Source organism: Loa loa (assembly GCF_000183805.2).
Source record: "Loa loa unplaced genomic scaffold supercont3.172, whole genome shotgun sequence".
Classification (NCBI taxonomy): domain Eukaryota; kingdom Metazoa; phylum Nematoda; class Chromadorea; order Rhabditida; family Onchocercidae; genus Loa; species Loa loa.
Window position 1 is genome coordinate 1,528 of NW_018108352.1, and position 19,677 is coordinate 21,204.

Sequence of the window (19,677 nt, forward strand, 5' to 3'; positions counted from 1 at the left end):
ATTCTCTATTGCTACTTTTTCGTTTTCCACAAAAAATTTTCAAAAAAAGAAAGGAAAGAGGCAAAACACATATCGCCGCTATTGCTTGTTTCTCTTCACTTATTGTATTAAGCTTGTTTGAAAATGGCTGCATGCTAACATATCAATTAACTTTCAGGTCCATTGGAGAACCAACACACAGTCTAATTAATTCTTTCATAAACCTAAAGAAATATTGGTCGCTTTGAGAACGCTACTGCTTCTTTCAATTATATCACCACCTATCTGATATACTTTAAATATCGATCTGTCGTTTGATGATTTCTTCAACAAAATAATGGCTGAACCCAATCGAATTCGGGTCACAAACGAAAAGTAGAAGATTAGAGGTAACATGAAGTATGAAAAGAATTTATTGCATTAATATTGTACTGTCAACTATATTTAAATTCAAACTGATTCATAAGAGACAGAAGGTGGAATGAGTCAATTAGGCAACTGACTATCACAATAGCAGAATCAATGACCTACCATACGACTGGTGCTGGGCTATGGAATTATGTGGAAGAACTTTGTTTTCGTTTTGTAAACGAAAGAAATTCAAAAAGGCCAGCAGATTTTTGTTTTAATTACAATTAACGAATGGAACACATAAGAAAATTTCCAGACATTACTACTTATCATTTGTGCCAATGACGCCTTTACTCTTTTTACATGCCCAAAGCAGGACCTAGTATGATCTAGTATGATTATCAGAGGATACTTGAAATGAAGATTGGCTTTTCTCAGAGCTAAGTTTATAATCACACATGTCCTCTTACGATGATTTTTCAGCACTGAAAGAAAAATGATTATACTGTTGATCATCGCCATCCCATGTTACTAATGATGATTCAAAAATTCAGTTGGAAAATAAATGCAAATTTCAAAGTTTGAGTGGATAATTTTTGGACGCAGGATAAATCTAACATAAAATGTTTGACATAAAATCAAGAAACAAAAGATTAATTTCGGAAAACCACAACATTCACCAACTCATTGCAAATTTTGACCTTTCTATTCGGGTAAGAAACATATGAAATTCCATTGCTTTTTTTTAACTAGCAACTGTTGGTTGGAAAACAGATCGAAATTTTTGAACAATATAATATACTTTTGAGAATGCAAATGTGTAGTGCACATACAATCACAACTTGTTTTACAATTTAAAAGAAAATTGATAGGTAAGGCAAGACAATCATTACTATTTTTTTCTGCCATATATTTGCTTGAAGATTTTTTATAATAAAAACGTAAATTTTAATCCTCACCAAATTATTCAAGTTCCAATTATATCAATGAAAATTCATAATATTCACAACTTCAAATTGATTGCTTACGTAGACTAACTCTATAACAGATTTAAAACAAAAACTCATTTACCAAATGCACTGAAGACTGTTAGTTGAAAGGCAGCTGTCTTTATTATACAAGCAATATCTATTGCGCTTAAACTTAGTTGTTAAGCAAATCAGTTTAAATTCAAAAAGCGGATTAAATATAGCAATTCTTATTGGCAGGATTGCAGCAAAAACTTTTCTTATAACTTTCCTCAATTTTTTCCTTATAACTTTCCTCTTATAACTTTTCCTCAGCAAAAATTTTTCTTGCAACTTTCCTGTTGCGCTGGAACTACTGAAAATTGGAAAAAAGGAAGCGATGTGTCTTAAAACAATCTGCTTGATTCTACATTTGGTATTTTCGAATTTGAAATTCATTTCTTGATAAAGAAAATTAAGTGCGAAAAAAAATAGAGCAAAACAGTTTGTGCTAACCCTGTAAATCGAATACTTAATCTGTTCTTGAATCATGAAGGAGAAAAATAAATCCTGGCACAGGCTTCATAAGTAAAATGACATTTCCATTAATTTTCTTACACATAGCATAACAAAAGGTTGTCGATCATTTATCACAGATAGTTTGATATAAATGTTTAAGCAATGCTGAATTATGCAAAGCAGGTTAAGTGATCTATTCGAATATCTTGTACAGCTGACCCCATAATGACCAAACATGATCATACATCATTTCTTCTAAGGAAATTCATAGAGTATCTGTAACATCGTTTTACATGATTTACCCAATTGGACTTTCGAACATTTAAATCACCAATGTTTGGTGGTTATGAATGCAGTTGCATGAAGTGCTCCATTTGCTTCTGCAATATGCAAATGTTGCCACCGACACACCGCAAGACAATTTGTTCGGAGATAATCGATAAGAAAACGAGTGAATAAATTAGTGAACCAAAGTTGGTTAGGATCGTAAGCTTCGAATAAATCCACTGATTGAAACGTTTGCCCAATAAACACATAATACTGCCAAACTGATTGATTCTTTCCAACAATCGAAATCGCTTCCATAATCCTTTTAATTCCTTTCGGTTTTGTTTGCTTCAATACACAGTATTCTCGTTTCAAAAACGGATCCACACAATGACATGACAAGATGTGAAGATTTAGAATAAAAACTTGTCGACGTTGCCAGCAAAATCCAATATTGTAATCGAACCGAATAGAGTGGAACCGAGAATTCAACGTTTCACGAGAATTCAAAGTAACAAAAACAAGAGGGCAGTCCACTTTGAAGAAGGAATTAACCCTTCTAGCTTTTGAAACAAATATCTGATACTTCGGAACTTGACGAATTTACGGTGAAATCTGAAACCAATTTTTTGCTACAATGTCCACTTCGACTACCTTTTTCAAACAGCTTACTTGAAAGGCATTTGACCATCCTGTTGTGGTCTACTGAAATCCTCACACAAGTCATTGGCAAGCTTGTTATGGAAGACTGTAAACAATTCAGTTGTTATCCTAAGATTTCACTCCTCCCCTCTTCTCTTCTTTAATCATCGCCAAAAAATATTTCTGGTTAATCACACTAACTCACATATTCTCGCCCATTGCATTTCTGCTTAGCCTTACGTGCAAACCATCGCATAGAGAAAGCTCTCATGACCATTTCATGTCATCCAACTGAATATCAGGTGATGCAGTCTGAAGTTGAAACAGTGTCAGTGTGCGATATAAAAGCACACCATAGCAGTTCCAAAGATTCTTTTTTATATAAAATTTGGAAATACTAACTTTCCACTATTACATAAAATTTCCTGCTTTTCATCATTAATGAATAATGATGAATAATGAGTAATCATTAATGAGTAATCGAAGTTCATCATTAAAGTAAACAACAGAATATCAAATATTACAGCACAATCAGAATGATTTCTATATTAAAACAGTTTCAACCGTTAACTAAAATACAAAACACTTAGTGATTAGTCATACATCATAGCCTTCTAAAAACGTGAGAAGTGGTAGATAGAAGTTTTCAATGCTTGCTTCCAAATTTCGAAGTAAAAATCTAAATTTAAAACCAATTACAACACCAAAATTAGTATTATGTATGCATTGTAAAACAGTTTTGAATTTATGAAGCTTGGTAAGATGTATTTGATGTGATAATAATTCCGGTAATTTAATTTCATCAATGTTACGTTCGAAGCAGTATTCGAATAACAATTCATTTTATACTGTTAATGCGGCTTGAGTGGAGAAGGTAAGAAATCTTTAAATTTTGGAAAGATCAAAGGAATAAATCACTTAAATTTATTGTTACGAAGATAAGGATGGAATAAACTAAAATAATCCATGATAACTTATTGCATAACTAGTACTGCCCAGTAGTATCATAATTACTGGGGTAATAAAAAACACGAACGAATAAATTTCTGAGCCAAATATGGCATAGGTGCAAGCGAATACGATGGTCCAGAGAAGATTCCCAAATTGGATGAAGTTTCAACAAAAACTTCGTTACTTTTAACTTCCTTTTTACCAATAGTCAATAAATTTGAGAACGGAGTCTTCTTCAATGCTGTATTCCTTTTATACAATTGCTTTTGGGCTTCCTCTAGCAATTCTGACCTCGCGATCACTCCATAGCCCTAAAATTTTTGAAGGAAAAGGACGATTGTGAAGCAATACGAAAATTATGAAAAGCGAAGTCTTTAACACTAAGTTTAATTATACAGTAGATAAGATGAAAAGATATTAATTTTTGATCGACCATAGTAACAGAACCTGAATAGCCTAGATTATATGATATATACAAAATGTACAAACATGTGTTGATTTGAATATGCTTTTTTAAAAAAAAACAATGCAAACCTTTTCGTAGGCAGCAACCACTGTAAACGTTCGGCCCTCTCCAACAGCAATAACACTTTCTGGGGTTGAATTTAACTTCCTTTGACATAGTAAGGTGCCGGAAGAGCTATCGATAACAGAAACAACTGCAAAACTCGTGCTTGTTACAACAACAATACAAATTTCTGTTGCATTTATTCATTCTGGTAGTTTTTGATATTATTCCAGTCTTATACAAATATTGAAACTTTTCAGTAATAATTTTAAATTGGTAGGAGAAACACGAAGAAATTCGATAGGAGAAACACAAACCGTTTTTATTATATGCAACCGTAAAGTGCGATGTTATGGCAAGTTTTAAATCTGGTTCGCAAACAATCCATAATGGCGCAAGTGTACATATGTTGAAAGCATAGATACAACTTTCAGATGATATGATAAGTAAGTTGACATTGTTCAAAGGACCCCATTCCACTGCTGTAAGTTTGCCGTTGCCCTGATGGACGTAAAGCACGCGTGGAGATTTTTCCTGTTCCACACACCACAGTGCAACAATTCCATCGGTCTTCTGACTAATCTGGAAATGAATTGAATGGTAAACTTTAAAATAAAATTCAACTTCATTTCGGAATTCTGTCCATTCTAAAACTTCTGGAACTTATTCTATAACCTTGGAAGTTTTGACTTTAAAAGGGAAAAAAACATTATGAATTGCAGCAAAATGTGATTTTTGTATCCTTGATATATGCAAAATAGGAACATTCATCCAATGAACTTCGCTCGACTTATACCACTTTTTCTCATCACTTTTTACTCTTTCCCATGTGCACAGAATTCCCTGAAATGATTTAGCATGTAATTAACAGAGTAATCATCTTTAGATGGCAAAGAAAAAAGACGGTGGTAAGAAAATACTTCACTTGTCTTTTGTGTTTGAAACCGATCCACCAAAAAAGTTTCCAAAACAACCAACCTTATCATCAGCAGTAACGAACATATCATAGTCAAGACAGGCCCGAATAAACTTTATAAATCCATCAATACATAACTCGCAATATTCTAAAGCAAAAGAACCCAAATCTTCATTTCGACGCCAAAACTGCAACCGATTCTGAAAATTTCCCCTCTTCAGATCAGATTTTAATGAGAGACAGAACAAATCTTCGTTTTCAATTCAGGCTGATGAATTTTTATTTCCTCTTAACTAAAATTAACCATTCAAAATCTAATCATTAAGTAACACTTTAATAACGCATTAAAAAATTACATTTGGCATATCCAAACTGACATCACAATCAGCGGTCACTACCATTGTCCGCGACAATGCAACTTCACAAACGTCTATATAGCCTGTTGTATCAGAAAATATATTTTCTCCCTCTATCGGATTCTCTCTGGACACATCAACCTATAAATGAAGCAGTACTAACTTTTTATCATCTGTATCTTTTTTTGATTATAATTTGTCTTAACAACAGAAGGATATAAGGAAATGATTTTTTCCAACGGGCAATGTCCGGCATACAGTGTTGTCATTTAAGTCACCAGTAAAATTAATGAAAGCCTTAATCGTTAGGAGTAATGAACTACTAGGATAATCGCTACCACTTAAAAATCGATACGAAGACTGCTTAGATATCCGTCAACGGTAGACTGCACATTGATGTCAAAAGCTGTTTAGATGAAAGTTACGCAACATCAGTTAAGTACCGTTGCAATGGAGATCATTGTAGATGGTACAATCCACTGCATAAAACCAGGACGTGCACTGTGTACAACATAGTTTGTGTAAAGGGGATCCTCAGTAAGGGGAAAGAGCGACTTTTTCGGAGAACAGAGAATTGATTCCATTGAAGAGAAAACATTAAGTGTTGAACTGAGAATGAAATGTGCCGAATTATCAGCCAGTACAACAGCCACAATAGAACCATCTTCAGAAAGATTAAGCCTTCGAACTGGTGCTTGCAATCTTGGTAATAGTTGTGGCTTAGATATTGACTTTAACTCTGAGAGAGAAAATTTCGCCAAAACACCTTCATCACCAGCAGAAAATAAAGTATTTGATTCGGTTAGAGCCAAGCATGGAGCCCATTTATGCCAATGCACTGAGTGACTGAACGAACTGATACCCTTCCGACTCACGTCATTCCTGTGAAATAATTCGGAATTTACTGTTGTATGAAATTTTAAACCTAACAGTCCAGTTCATTAAAATAAAACTTCATGGAACACTCAAAAATGAAATACTCAGAAATAACTCGTTGCTATATTCAGAAGGAAATACTAATGGAAGTCATCACTTATGAAATAAACTTCAGCTAAGTAAAACTGTAAAAATATAAAAGCACCATGCCATGGAAAAACGTGCAACACATTTCGAAGATATAAGCTTGAGGCTTCTATCCTAAAATAAAATTAAAAACGATGCCATTAGCAAGATTAACCTATCCCCTCCTCGCCCTATCTAAGAAACATGCTTCCATATCCAAATTCTTATTTTTCATAATCTCCATTTTGACGAACCATATAAATACGCGGCCAAATGATATTGCAGCTGCTACTATATCTCCAAGCGCTGCAATGCTTATAAATTCCAGCAGTGACGAATCCATGAAATCAGCTTTACCAATATATTTGAATCGTTTAACTCCATCCTCATTAAAAGTGTAGAGATATACAAAAAGTTTCTCACAACACACAAAGTAATCAGCCTGAAACAGCAAAGCTTATATTTCGTTCGAATTTTCATTGAGAAGGCCAATCACAGCCAAGTTTACTTACCGTAACAGCAAATTGAGAAGATCCAATATTATGTGGCCCAGTTCGTAGAATTTCCTGGTTTTGCAGAACTTCATTTCCGTCGACCTTCGTAACAATCAATTCTTTATTCTCACTTTTAGTCACAACCTGAAACAATGCCACAAAATAAGGAATAAATTTACCTGCTGATTAAATTTTTAGAAAAACCAACCAAAGTTGTTTCACATGAGTGCCAGACGTTAATTGGCACACAATTCAGTTCGCGACAACGTAGAACAGCCCACGTATCAGTGCTCCAGATATATTCTGTACCATCAGCGGTATAAGTTATTGCCTAAAATATTAGGTTTTTAATGCAGTAGGAATGCTCAAGATTAACATTTTTCACTACGACTGCCAATGCAACAAGTGAACTAACTAGTGCTGCAATATATCGTTAGCATCGCGATTTGGAATCTTAATTTTGTGAGCATTATAATGAACTTCATTCACTGGTTTGCTTCATTTGCAAACTTCGAAACTTACTTTGCCCGGAAATGCATAATAAAGGCTGACAATCTTTGCAGGATGAGTGAGAAACTGTATACGATGACCACTATTTACCTCCACGACTATTACATCGTTATTGGAAACAATAAATGCTTGCCTGCAATGAAAATTACTAATAGAAATCCTGCTCCAAGTTGTTTTACATCGCTGCTGATATCACAGCTTACTTGAACGAGATCAACAAATTCTTGATTCCTTATGGAACTGCCAGGCTTTTGTAATCAACTATTATGTAATTAAAAAAGAAAAAACCCTGGAAGTGGAAAACAGAACAGATCAATCGAATGACAAATAATGTGTGAGTTGTAAAAAGTCATATTTCTAAGGAGTAAGCAAAATGTCTGCTTAAGAATGAAACCTAACTTTTTATTACCTGTTATCAGAGCTGAATTTTACGGCGGCTTCAACGATGTCAAATCCAGTTCTTCTGAACTCTTCCCAACTATTCCAATCCATTTGATCTCTACTGCATGGCTTTCCTAATGAAATGTTAATATACAACAAATACACATACATAATTGAACATCTCACGTACGTTACGAAAAAATCTGAGATTTATGACGCGTAAAATAGATGTCCGGACGGTGTAGTAACTATCCTTTCCCCAATCGGTCAGCAAAACCACTAACACTCTCAACCGCACCAACACCGAAAGAGAAAAATTGGGAAAAGAATGCTCGCATATCCAACCGTGAAGTACCACACGGACAAAGTACTTTTTTTGTTTAATTGGATGAAATTGTTAACTCGCAAGTTCAGTTCAGCGTATTGAAGCATTTCAAGCTAGTCCGTGGAAGTTGTGACCTTGTCCTCTCCCTTTCTTGCTTTACCTTTCCTTCTCCTTATTCATTTCCTTTTTTTTTCTGCTGAGATTCAAATGTAAATGACGGATATTACATACTAACTTTGTCAATTTATCTGATACAATGATTGAACAGGCAGAAGACGAAATGGCGAAGATGGTTGTAACGCGAGAAAATGAGTTTGATATCGATCTGGTGACTGAACTATTTGAAAAGTCACTTGTGGATCACAGTGATGTTAGTCTGCCGCTGTACATTGATGCATATCGACAAATTAACAAGTAACGCACTCTACTTCATGTTTTGATTTGAAATTTGTTTTTGATAATCAGTTTTCACTGCTTAATTTGTTTAAGACAAGTAAAAAAGATAGATGAATAATTAGATTTCTTTAAGTTAAGTAGAGATTACATTACAAAATTACAAGCCAGTTAATGGTAACAAAAGGGCTGGGAAGTGAAAAATAAGAAGTGACGATTATGCGATCGATTAATTCAAAAAGCTGTACTAAAACAAAATTCAAAAAGTGTTCAAAACTTTCATTTCAAAAAGCTGTACTAAAACAGAGAGCTAATGCTAACTTATAAGAACAAATTTTTATCCTGCCACAAGCAGTGCACTCAAGTGAGAATAAATACGAGTTGACGATTATCATCCATTTTTCGTAATTGGATGTCTAGTTAGTGCTGAATTTTTTCCTTTAATTGACAGAACTATTAACAGTGAGTCTAGTAACTATTTGTTTTCACCTGTTTGAAAACAAGTTAAGCCACTTCTGCTATTATTCCGCAGTGCACACCTTGTTGCTCTGGTTGCCAGCGCTTGATTTTGGAATGACTTCTGTGGTTTAGACATTCCAGTTCCCGATCTATTAGGATGTGGACGACTCTTATTTGTTAATAAAGAATGGTGGATCTTTTGAACTGCAAAGGTAGAGCATTCGGCTTAGAAGTTCCTTGCATCCCTGTTTCAGAACTGGGTAGATAAGTGCCCTATAAAAGTAACCCTCGTTAGTTAGCAAGCAGCCCATTCATCATTTGTTCTTAAACAAATTATTAAAACTTTTGTTTCAGTGATATGCACACTTCAAGGAATCGCTAATTTCTGGAATTCATTAATAAGAAACTTTCTTTGGCTTTTATATTAATTTCAGTCTTTTACAGCAGCTTCTTTCCAGGTTATTCTCAATCCTCAGTAAAGGATTTTCTTTTGTTGAGAATGATTTGTTGGAGAAAGAAAAGATCTTGCATGAGTTACATATAGCAGACCCTGCTCATTATGATACCGTAAATAGCATGATATCGTGGGAATGTCGTTTGGGCGCACCATCCGAAAAAGTAACTATGTTAGTTATATATAAATTAAAGCTCAAAGAAAATCTTACTAGACAAAAGTCCATTCTTTTACTCATACTCTATCTTCGTGTCTCGTAGAATTTGAATTTCTTATTGCTATTTTGAAGGGTTCAAGAACATTGCTTCGACTGCATAGGGCCCTGTTATTTATCGTTGATTTCTTGAAGAATCTAAAAAATTCCCGTGAAGGAGATCAGGTATGTTTAATGTTTCTCAAGCTGGAATCTTAGATACCGTGTTTCCTCGAAAATAAATCATCCCCTGAAAATAAGACCTAGTTCGGCCTCACCGCAGTCGCAGTGGGCATGGGTCCCTTACAGCCGCACCAAGTCCTAGATGAGGCTCGAGTCCATCCCATTCTCTGCGTCGCCGCTCAACACGTCCGCGGGGAGTGGCGATTAGCCGCGTAGAGCCTCCAGACTTATCTCTCTGATGCTCCCCGACGTCTGGTCTCCATGCGTGGTAAAAGACAGAATGAGTGGTAAAAGCTATTCTGTGGAGTACAAAAAAGGAACTGTGGAGATCTCACGGCAAGAAGCTTATAGTTTTCTGTAATGAAAAGAAGTTGGATGTCCGATTGATCCGAAAATGGCGAGCAGAGTAGGATAACCTCAGTGAGCGGGTGGACAAGGAAATGCTCCATATTTCCCCGAAAATAAGACATCCCCTGAAAATAACCCGTAGCACGTTTTTTCTTTTTTGAGTGAGGGGGAATAATATAAGACCTGTCTTATTTTCGAGAAACGCGGTACAGTCCACCAGCAGACATGTCAGAGCTTACCGTAGAGAGGTTACGCAATCATCCAAGTGTTCAGTTAATGCATCAGTTCGCAATTAATATGAGTAGCTTCTACTCAATCGTATCGAAATACGCAGTGAAATTAGTTCTGCTGCACGTTCATTCCGAATTGTTTTACCCCAAAATAGAACAGGCTGTTTAACGAGGCGCAGAGATCTCGTCGGAAGTTATCTGTAGACTTAGAATGAAATTATTTACTATTTACTGGATAATTTCAGATTTCAGCATTATGTCAGGCAAGCTATGATATCACGCTATCGAAACACCACAGTTGGATTGTTAGGAAACTTGTCAGGATAGCGACCCATTTACTTGCTTCTCGAGATTTTATATTGAATGCGATTATAATTGGGAAGGGTTCACAATATGAACATGAAGTTATGCATGCAATTACCAGATTTATTGGTGTTGCAGAACAAGTTTTCCATCGTTTGCAACGAATTTATGAGGATAAGAACATTTTGAATCTCTCCTGAAATGCTTCAATTTCAAGAAGTACAACGTTAATATTTTCTGTTAATATTTTCAAATTGAACCCTGTCGTTTATGCATTTTTACCGTTTATAGATCCTTGATCCACGGTTTGTAAAATTATTAGTGATCGCTTTTACAATGTATATTAAGATTCTGCTGCTATATGGATTTTCGTACTTGTTTTTTCAACTTTTCAGTTCAGTTGCTTCATCTCAATAGTAAGACAACTTTTCTCAGTTATTTAAGTTCTTTTAGAATCTAATTCATACAGACTTATCAGTTTTTCTTTGTTATAAATTTTTGTTCCCGAAATGTTCCAGAACCCAAATGAATTAAGATATGGTATTGCAAAACATTTTCTGTGTTGTTAAATACAGCACTTCTAGTCTTCCCCAGCGTTTAAGTTTTAACAAATAGAATTTGCATAAGCCTCGTCGCCCTCTTACTTTCGGTATATCAGGCCTCCCTATCCATCACTTACAACGAATTCATGAAGTGTTCTTTGTATCGAATTTCAAAACATCACTAGCACAGCATAACAATGTCCTATAACTGCTTTCACATATTTTTATAATTGTTTCACTTTAGTCACAAAAGAGAGTTTGACAATGATCAAACATTTAGAACATAAGACTAGATTTTTTTAAGCAAAAAATGTAATATTTTGCCTTCTATGCTCATTATAAAACCGTCAACTGAAAAACTTGTCAACTTCAGCAATATAGTATTATCGCATTTGAAAAGTGAGAAAATAGCATTCCGAAGTTCGGATTCTTCAATACCATGCTTTTCCCTTGCTTTTTTATTTGTGAAGATCAATACTGTACACTGTATTCTACATCATGTTCTAACGCTATAAATGTTTCAATGATTTTAGCATTTTTGTGATCTTTGTAAAAGCGTATGCAATTGAGCGCGTGATACCCGCAGAAAATGCATTTTTTACAGTTTGTTGCAAAGCAGATTTCCAGACAATATCTTCGATGGCTTCAGCAACAGGTTTCGGTCTATCCAACTGCCGTGCCAGTGAAGCAGCAATCTCTTCTTGAACCATAATATTTAGGAGTTTGCATCTCTTGTCTACTTTACTGTAGCAAGTGCTATGGGTGACGTTTTAAAAAAAATGCCAGCTGAATCATAATATTTAGGAGTTTGCATCTCTTGTCTACTTTGCTGTAACAAGTGCTATGGATAACGTTTTAAAAAATGTGGTACCTATATCGTTTTGCGTTTCGTTCCTGCTGTTAGTTCTGCGTTGCAAATTCCAAAGTACATTAAATGGTAATTCTATAATTCGTTTGAATAATACGGCGTCGCATTTATCCTAAAGAATTATATGCTATATAACAATAAGACACACTACGGAATTCGGGGACAGTTTCTTTTTGATTCAGTCTGCCAGCTACCCATCTTCCTTCCTGAAGAAGTTTGTAATGCCGACAATTTTCCATTATCTGCATGAAGTTTCGTAATACATAACATCATTTTGTAGAAAACATGGTTACTTGTTCAATGGTTTGGCCTTGGATGGAAACATCTTTGTCAGCTTTCAGGAGTGGCACGTAGATTTGATTAAGTTGAACCCTACTTCCTTCAGCAATTCTTTCTGTTTTATTTCTGTCTTCACCGAATAACATGCGAAAATCACCTCGATATGAAAGGGATATGAGCTCGTTGTAAAATTGTGAAAGTGAAAATTTGTCCGGCAAAAATAACAATGCTGCCTGAAAAAATGTGAAGATGCATATAACATTGGCAAAAGCAATCAAGATGCTTGGAAGCTTCTATGACTGAATGTCGATATAAAATCTTGGGCTTTCAAGAAAATTAAAATCCGGCAGAAAAATCAACAAAGACTCGATTACCCGTAAAGCACTGCAACGATTCTTTTTCATAGCGAAAGCTATCCTCGATGAAGGATTGACAACATCAACAACATGTTTCTGCAATCTTCCCGCTAAATATATCCACCTCCATTCAATCAGATCCAGTAAAAAATCATCGGTATCAATTACAGAATACTTTATAAGATGACCCTGAAAATTCCCAAACTGATTCAGGTTCTAATGACTCTGATTTTTGAGCTTTTAGTAGGAACTTAAGATGTTATAAGGTTGGTTATTAGATGCAAAACAATGCACCATCCAAATCAGTGGAATAAGTCGTTATAAAAAATTTCAAAAAGTGGAGTTTAAACCATACCTGGTATAATACTCGAGTGTTACAATACACCCGGGCCGCATAGTTCCTTTGCAATTGCGCAATCTTTTGATAGCCCAAAAAACGTAATGATGAATAATGCATCGGATTCATTTTCAAGTTCTGCTTATGAAATTGATTTGAATCACTCGTTGCAATAATGAAATCGACCATTTTGCCGAGCCGTAGGTCACTCCCCTGCGGTACTGCACCCGAGCCGTAGGCGCATGCGTACTCAACAGTGTCCAACGGTAAAATATCCAGGAGATATTTCAGCTTCCTATCGCCTGATAAGTTTTCACAAAATCCTTCCATCTTGCTTTTTCGGTGTTCCTCCACAATCCTAACAAAGAACTGTCCTAATTAAGGGAACCTGAACTATTATCGATTTTTCCGAGATTAATCACTACTCTACAAATGACACAAGCAAGGTAGAAATCTTACTGAATCACATTAATCATACATCTCGCCAGTATTTCCCGTGAAAAATCTTTTGTATAATTAACATAAATCAAACAACGCATGTCCTCCAAAAACTCTTAGGGATTATTCTCTGAGCGAATACTTTTCCTCTTTTGATAATTCAAGAGAATTCAAAGTTACTAAAAGAATCCTGCAGTCGCCATTCAGCTTGTGGTTTTTTCATTGCTTGTTTTGTTTATAAAAATAAAAATAAAAATCATCCCAAATCTTCTAGCTCAATTTCTGCTACATTATTTGGATTTATTTCCCCATATTAATTCGTATTGGATGTCCATAAAACGTTCACCCATTTCAGTAAAACTTGTATTTAACTCCTTGCTTTCATATTCGCATAAAGTATGTAGTACATATACTGATTTCAAATGTAAGCAGCAAAAGAATGTCTCTACAGAACTGTATTTTTTAAAAAACTACAGAATTATTCCAAATAAATCCGCTCCAAGAAATACAATAAATGGAATTGGTATCTATCAGTAAACAGAAAGTCATTTATAAAAACGTTATTTATAAAGAAAGTTATTTATAAAAATTTATAAAATTAAAGAAAGCCATTTTTACAGAATTAAGCCAAACAAAAATTGGAACTATACCAAAACATCTAGCAAATCAGATCAAAATATGACCACATACTAAATAAATGATTCGGTGAAAATATATTTACAAAAAGTACGAACTACAAAATCTGAAAATTATGCCTCGCCTACTAACTTACGATTCTTTTAAAGCACATCATTTTTAGAATGCATATTTCATCCGTAAACGGAAGTAATCATATAAACATGATCTCAGTTCCCAAACTTCTAATGCAATAAGTAAATAAACCAGTCCCAAAGTAATAAACATATATAACGAAATACAAAATCAAAGCAGAAATTTTCACAGATAAGTAAGTACACGGTTCGAAATTGCCATTTACTAAAAAATACCTAAGGATATACCGTAATACTCAACTAATCATAGGAAATATCTGACTGTGCAAACTAAAACATTTTTGAATTACTGTCAGGATATACAGGTTCTTTCCACTAAGATAGCACACTTTTAGGGATGTTTCAAGCTGTGGGAAATAAAAAAAAAAAATGCGTCACATATTGTAAACCATTGCAAACACTCCTTGAGGGTCAATACAGGAGGGATATGAATGAGGATGAAGAGGACTGAAGCCCAAATACTTGAAGCAAGAAATGACCTGAAATAATTGATATTAAACATAAAGAATTACAATAAGTACGCTACTTGACCTAGTATGTTAAAATCATAATTGACAATATGTCTTCAGTATGAGGAAATAACGTCTGCAACCATCTGAGGAAAGACTACACATGGTTCGTGCGGAAATTATGTACGATCAAAATCAAGGAACAGATAAGGTTCCTGTGTTACTTTACAAAATACATACCGTTCATTTGTCATGAACATTTATTAACAGAACATTCTAACGAAAAGTAATCTAATCAAAATGTACCGTTTCATCGACGCTGATTTTGTTTAGACAAAGTAGGATACGTTTAACTGGCAAACTGTCTTCACAAAATTCTAACAACGAGACAAATGCACCCTTCGATAAATCCCATGTGCGCTGATCAAAAGGAAGAAATATTGCTAACATATTGCCCTCCACCAAATGACAACACCAATCTGATGAAACTTCTGGAAATATTGCAATAAACCAGTCATGCCTTCTAGAGTTTCTGGTTTTCATACATATTAGTGGTCTCATTCTTTAAACCCAGTGCCTTAAATTGAAGTTTCCTTATTAACTTTACTCCATGCCGAACCCGAATAAATTAACATGGTAGTGCGCATCAACTTTTGGGGGTTTCATCGATTATTACTATAAAAATGTCGCGAAATGAGGATTTGAAGAATTAAGCCGAGAAAATTTTCAACACAAAACCTTAGCGGCAAATAAAGGGTGCAAAGAGTTACCATTAACAAAACTCTCCAAAGAGCGAATATGCTCGTTATTAAATAAGTCACCATTGGGGGCGTCAGGAATAACACTCGAGGCCCACGTGCCCACGTTTACAGCTGAAAACAAGAAAACATATAAGATGTCAACAAGTGACGACGAAAAACCACCAGGATTTTCCGTAAATATAAAAAGAAGTACGAACAACATTGGGTGAGTTTACCATTCGATGATACGGTCACGTTTCGCATTCGCTGCGATCCTAAGAAATAAAGTTATACTAATAACCTCTATGCGACCATATATCCAGTAGATTAATTAAATTCTCAAATGATCTTCGACTGTAATAAAGACCCTACTTAGTATTACTGTTCGCATGTTTCTCACATCTCATGTACTGCAGTAAGGACACAGAGTTCAAGATAACCATTTAGATGAAGGAAAAACCATAGAGGGTATGATTTCACATCACTAGAAGAAGTGACTGTACTCTCTTCTTCATCTCTTTGCTGCTCTTCTCTTCTGTTAATGTACATTTTCTAAGGAATTGTTTTCATGAGAGCAAAAAGATGTACAGCGAGGTCCCATTAACCTGATGTATGGTGAGGTATTTTGGTTAAACACTGAGCCATCTCTCAAGTTATTACTTTCCAGTGCTTACAACTGAACAATGATGTTCAAAAGAATTTTGAAAAAACCCTTTTCGTCCGTTAGAAAAGTTATCAAACTCAACAAATAACGTGAAACTTACTTTCCACAGAGGAGACTGAAACAATTGCTAACAGCTAACTCCGACATACTATCACGTCTTATCGAGTTGACCAACACCTGAAACAACAACGATAACAAGTCATACTATGCACGCCACGTCGTCCGTACCACCACCACTCCGTGAGAACACTTTGCCTTACATCCCTTTTATAATTAAACAGCCGACCCTCTGCCTCACTGACACAAACTATTTCTAGCCATCTATCCGTCTAACTTGGCCCGTGCAACTTTTTAAACCGAAATCTCTTTCTTTCCCACTGTTTTAGCTATCTACAGACAAAACTTTGAAATGGCCTTACAGTAATTTACCCGCTAATTCAAAACTTTGAATTCATGTGGAAAGTTTGTCGCTCAGTGGTGCTCTTATTGAGAAGAGCATTTCTGTTTTCGTCATAGCAGTGTGAGGTGCAAGGGTACAACAGTGACGTATGATTGGGGCAACGTGAAAGCTGAATGATCCGACTAGATATGGAGATTGAGTGAGATTATGATTGCAATTTGACGGGATATGGCGATTGAAGTATCTGTAGTGTGGCGAAATGTGTCGCAAATCCTTTTACTAATTTTACTAATTCCACGAGGAAAAACAGTTCCTAGCTAGTTTTCTCCTAGTGCCTAGCTAAGTATTGTTTGGGAGGACCTCGAGCGCTTCCTTCACATACGCCATTCTGACATCAACTGACTTCACTTAGTGTTAGTAGTATCTTGAATCGTTTTTTACTTCAACTTCGTTACGCTATGCTTAGTTCTTAATTGAACTTCCATGACAGAAGGTAAAAGTACAGCATAAGAGACCTTGTCTTCCGTCCTTTTTATAGGTCCTTTATGGTTTCCTTTCACTTCGCTTAGATTACTCTTTCTCCTTAAAACGCTGGTTTTCTTGAACTCTAAAAGTATGACAGTTTCTTTCATTGTCAAAAAAGATTAGAATGGTGAATTTATTGATTCACTCATCTTGCAGAATAATATGACAACATACGTGAAGTGGTAAGCATTGAAGACAAAAAAAAGTGAGCATAACACTGTACCTGATAGCAATTTTTTGTCGGTAAGTAGGATAATTTGCGAAGACTTACGCAGATACTAACTGACCTTGTTCTTTAAAAACTAAAAATGAAGGTTTACTTCATTCTGTAATCAACTTGAGCATGCTGAATGGGAAAATTTACTCAGATAAGGTCCTTTGTTTCTTGAGGTTTTTCAACTCTAAATGTCTCTCATTTTTGCAAAGAAAATGTTAGCTCCATTTTCAGATGACATTATAAGGCTAAAGGAATAGCACTAAAGAGCACTAAATAGCACTAAAGAGATGTTGAAGTGTAATTATGTGGTGAATCTTTAGAACAACAAAATAAAAAATAACGAAGAGGTGTATATGCTAGTTGGCTTAGCTTGGCAAATTGAAATTCATGCATAGCTTTGAGCCAGTACCTAATTGATATATTATGTGAAACAAACGTTTGAATTTATTGTCAGACTTTGTGTCACATTTGCTTGTTTGTTCACTATTTCTTATCAACTCTTGTCAGTTATACACCGTCAGTTATACACAACTTATCATTTCATAATTTTGCAGATTAAATTTATCACAGGCTCTGAGTCGACCATAGGTCTCGTGCTCGAGTTTTACTGTAAGTCAAAATTCCTACTAAGCAAAACTTTCCTGTTTCCGTTAGACACCACCAATAAGCATATCATTAGTCCAGTAAATCGTATTAATTGATCACTTAGTCAGAACCCGTCTCGTCAAATGAATTTGGATTTTAATAGACAGTCAAGTATTTCGATGAATTTGTTGCAGGAAAGAATAACGAGATCAGATCTAGTGATTGCTGTATGACTGTTGGTGCTTCTGTACCAATATGCGTAAAGTTACACCTTCTAATAATATGAATCCCACGCGTAGTGAAGAAATTGAGGTTCATTTTCTAATTGCTGTGCTCATTTCTAATTAAACTTGAGTTGCTCAAATAATGAATTAGTACTAATATGCGTAAAGTTACATTTTCTAATAATCTCCATAGGTTCAGTTTCCTAATAAATTTGATTCTTTTTAGAATATTATACATTGCTCCCTTCAACACTTTGAGTACGATGATGCGGTAATGCTGGCCGAAGTGTATCATGAAACAGGTAGCCTTTTTTTGATCTATTCAGAAATACTATTAGTTTCATTTGTAAAAAGAATGCGAAAGTGGAACTTTTCTGACGAAAACTGTGGTGCTTGCAAAATGTTGGGAAATTTTTAAACAAATCTTGAAAAGTTCGATAAAACATAATGCTCAAACGCACATTGTATAGGAAAGTCATTAATAAAAAGTAGAACTATGAATTAGATAATATTCTGATCTTTTAGTGAATACCAGTGATTCGTTGTATTTATACGCATACTGTTTGACTCGAGCTGAGCGCTTGGAGGCGGCATATAATTTATTGAAACTCAAATTCCTTTCATCTCCGGAAATTCGTTATCTGTTTGCACATTGCTGTTACCATCTAGAAAAGTATAATTTTTCTATATTTTCGTTAAATTCATAACGGAATGCTTTTTCTCAAATGTCTGCAAAGAAATGCCTCTGTGAATCCAGTTGTAGAAAATTCCGTGTTTCATATGATTGATATAAATAATAAAATAAGTAAGTAAACGCAGTTATTTAAACTTCTTTTAAAGCTTCTGGACAGTTCGTTCTTTTGATATTAGCTGGGGAGTTTCAAGCTCCGAACAAATGATATGTGCAGTTTAAAATGTAGCAAAACATTTAGGAAATTAGTGGTCTACCTTATACGTTAGTTCTACATTAGAAATCTAATTTGGTAGTAATTTAATGATTTGAGGAATATATTTTAAGCTTTATAAAAATCGTAGCTGTAACATACCAGAATTAATCTTTTTGGGTTCTTCTTACTGTTGAAATGATCCAACCAAATACTAAGGCTAACAAACTCTTGTTAAATATTCTCAGTAAACCTTTATTGGTAAACATTATACAAAGCGAATGTGCTTGTTTTATAGGCCAGCAAAATATAGTGTTAAGTGTTCAAAATGTTTATGCATGTATCTCGATGCAAACTTATCGTACACAAATTTTTGTTTTATACCTGCTTCAAAATATGAGTGTTACTTCAGATATCAAGAAGCAGAAATGGCTTTACGTATACACGATCAGCCTAAATTAGATGATTGTTTCACCAATACTTCTGTGGAATCGTTTGCTCACAGTCTGCTCAGCAGAGTTTTCGTGTCGGTTGCAAATATTTTTTATGAAAAAGAGAAAGGATATGATTGTAATTACTTACGCGACTAATATTTTTCATAAAAATATGAAGCGAAAAACCGAAAACTTTCTATGCTACAATTCTTTGGATAGTACTTTAGAAATTAGAGCGAATCAGTTATGATTTC

The 19,677-nt window shown here is 34.9% G+C and overlaps 7 protein-coding genes across 7 annotated transcripts in view; 3 read left to right on the forward strand and 4 right to left on the reverse strand.

Annotated features, from left to right (window-relative positions):
• Positions 1–2,123: 2,123 nt before the first annotated feature.
• Positions 2,124–2,982, reverse strand: LOAG_05262 (hypothetical protein; the record flags this gene model as incomplete). Its single annotated transcript, XM_003140799.1, has 3 exons — positions 2,124–2,619; positions 2,736–2,811; positions 2,907–2,982. The coding sequence occupies 3 exons, from the start codon at positions 2,980–2,982 to the stop codon at positions 2,124–2,126; spliced, it is 648 nt and encodes a 215-aa protein (XP_003140847.1).
• Positions 2,983–3,684: 702 nt separating this feature from the next.
• LOAG_05263 (hypothetical protein) lies at positions 3,685–7,961 on the reverse strand. Its single transcript, XM_003140800.2, has 12 exons — positions 7,852–7,961; positions 7,455–7,575; positions 7,141–7,263; positions 6,951–7,076; positions 6,693–6,880; positions 5,880–6,318; positions 5,437–5,577; positions 5,143–5,280; positions 4,873–5,007; positions 4,482–4,746; positions 4,191–4,315; positions 3,685–3,967 (listed from the first exon to the last, which is right to left on the reverse strand). Exons 1-12 carry the CDS (start codon positions 7,932–7,934, stop codon positions 3,716–3,718), a joined length of 2,136 nt encoding a protein of 711 aa, XP_003140848.1. The 5' UTR covers positions 7,935–7,961; the 3' UTR covers positions 3,685–3,715.
• A 443-nt stretch (positions 7,962–8,404) lies between these two features.
• LOAG_05264 (hypothetical protein) lies at positions 8,405–10,046 on the forward strand (the record flags this gene model as incomplete). The annotated part of the gene is made up of 4 exons (XM_003140801.1): positions 8,405–8,562; positions 9,459–9,618; positions 9,744–9,833; positions 9,957–10,046. The coding sequence occupies 4 exons, from the start codon at positions 8,405–8,407 to the stop codon at positions 10,044–10,046; spliced, it is 498 nt and encodes a 165-aa protein (XP_003140849.1).
• Positions 10,047–10,403: 357 nt separating this feature from the next.
• On the forward strand, positions 10,404–10,911 carry LOAG_05265 (hypothetical protein; the record flags this gene model as incomplete). The annotated part of the gene is made up of 2 exons (XM_003140802.1): positions 10,404–10,479; positions 10,661–10,911. The coding sequence occupies 2 exons, from the start codon at positions 10,404–10,406 to the stop codon at positions 10,909–10,911; spliced, it is 327 nt and encodes a 108-aa protein (XP_003140850.1).
• Positions 10,912–11,500: 589 nt separating this feature from the next.
• Positions 11,501–13,457, reverse strand: LOAG_05266 (MMP37-like protein). The gene is made up of 5 exons (XM_003140803.2): positions 13,112–13,457; positions 12,775–12,945; positions 12,415–12,633; positions 12,125–12,233; positions 11,501–11,953 (listed from the first exon to the last, which is right to left on the reverse strand). Exons 1-5 carry the CDS (start codon positions 13,421–13,423, stop codon positions 11,763–11,765), a joined length of 1,002 nt encoding a protein of 333 aa, XP_003140851.1. The 5' UTR covers positions 13,424–13,457; the 3' UTR covers positions 11,501–11,762.
• A 1,218-nt stretch (positions 13,458–14,675) lies between these two features.
• Positions 14,676–15,713, reverse strand: LOAG_05267 (hypothetical protein; the record flags this gene model as incomplete). Its single annotated transcript, XM_020446800.1, has 3 exons — positions 14,676–14,780; positions 15,057–15,241; positions 15,521–15,713. 3 exons carry the CDS (start codon positions 15,711–15,713, stop codon positions 14,676–14,678), a joined length of 483 nt encoding a protein of 160 aa, XP_020302902.1.
• A 2,423-nt stretch (positions 15,714–18,136) lies between these two features.
• The window catches only part of LOAG_18004 (TPR Domain containing protein), a gene marked incomplete at its 5' end in the record, with an annotated part of 8,793 nt that continues 7,252 nt past the window's right edge, over positions 18,137–19,677 (forward strand). The window contains 3 exons of the mRNA XM_020450674.1: positions 18,137–18,193; positions 18,332–18,407; positions 18,631–18,778. Coding sequence (XP_020305614.1) covers positions 18,137–18,193; positions 18,332–18,407; positions 18,631–18,778 — 281 coding nt within the window. The remainder of the gene's footprint in view (positions 18,194–18,331; positions 18,408–18,630; positions 18,779–19,677) is intronic.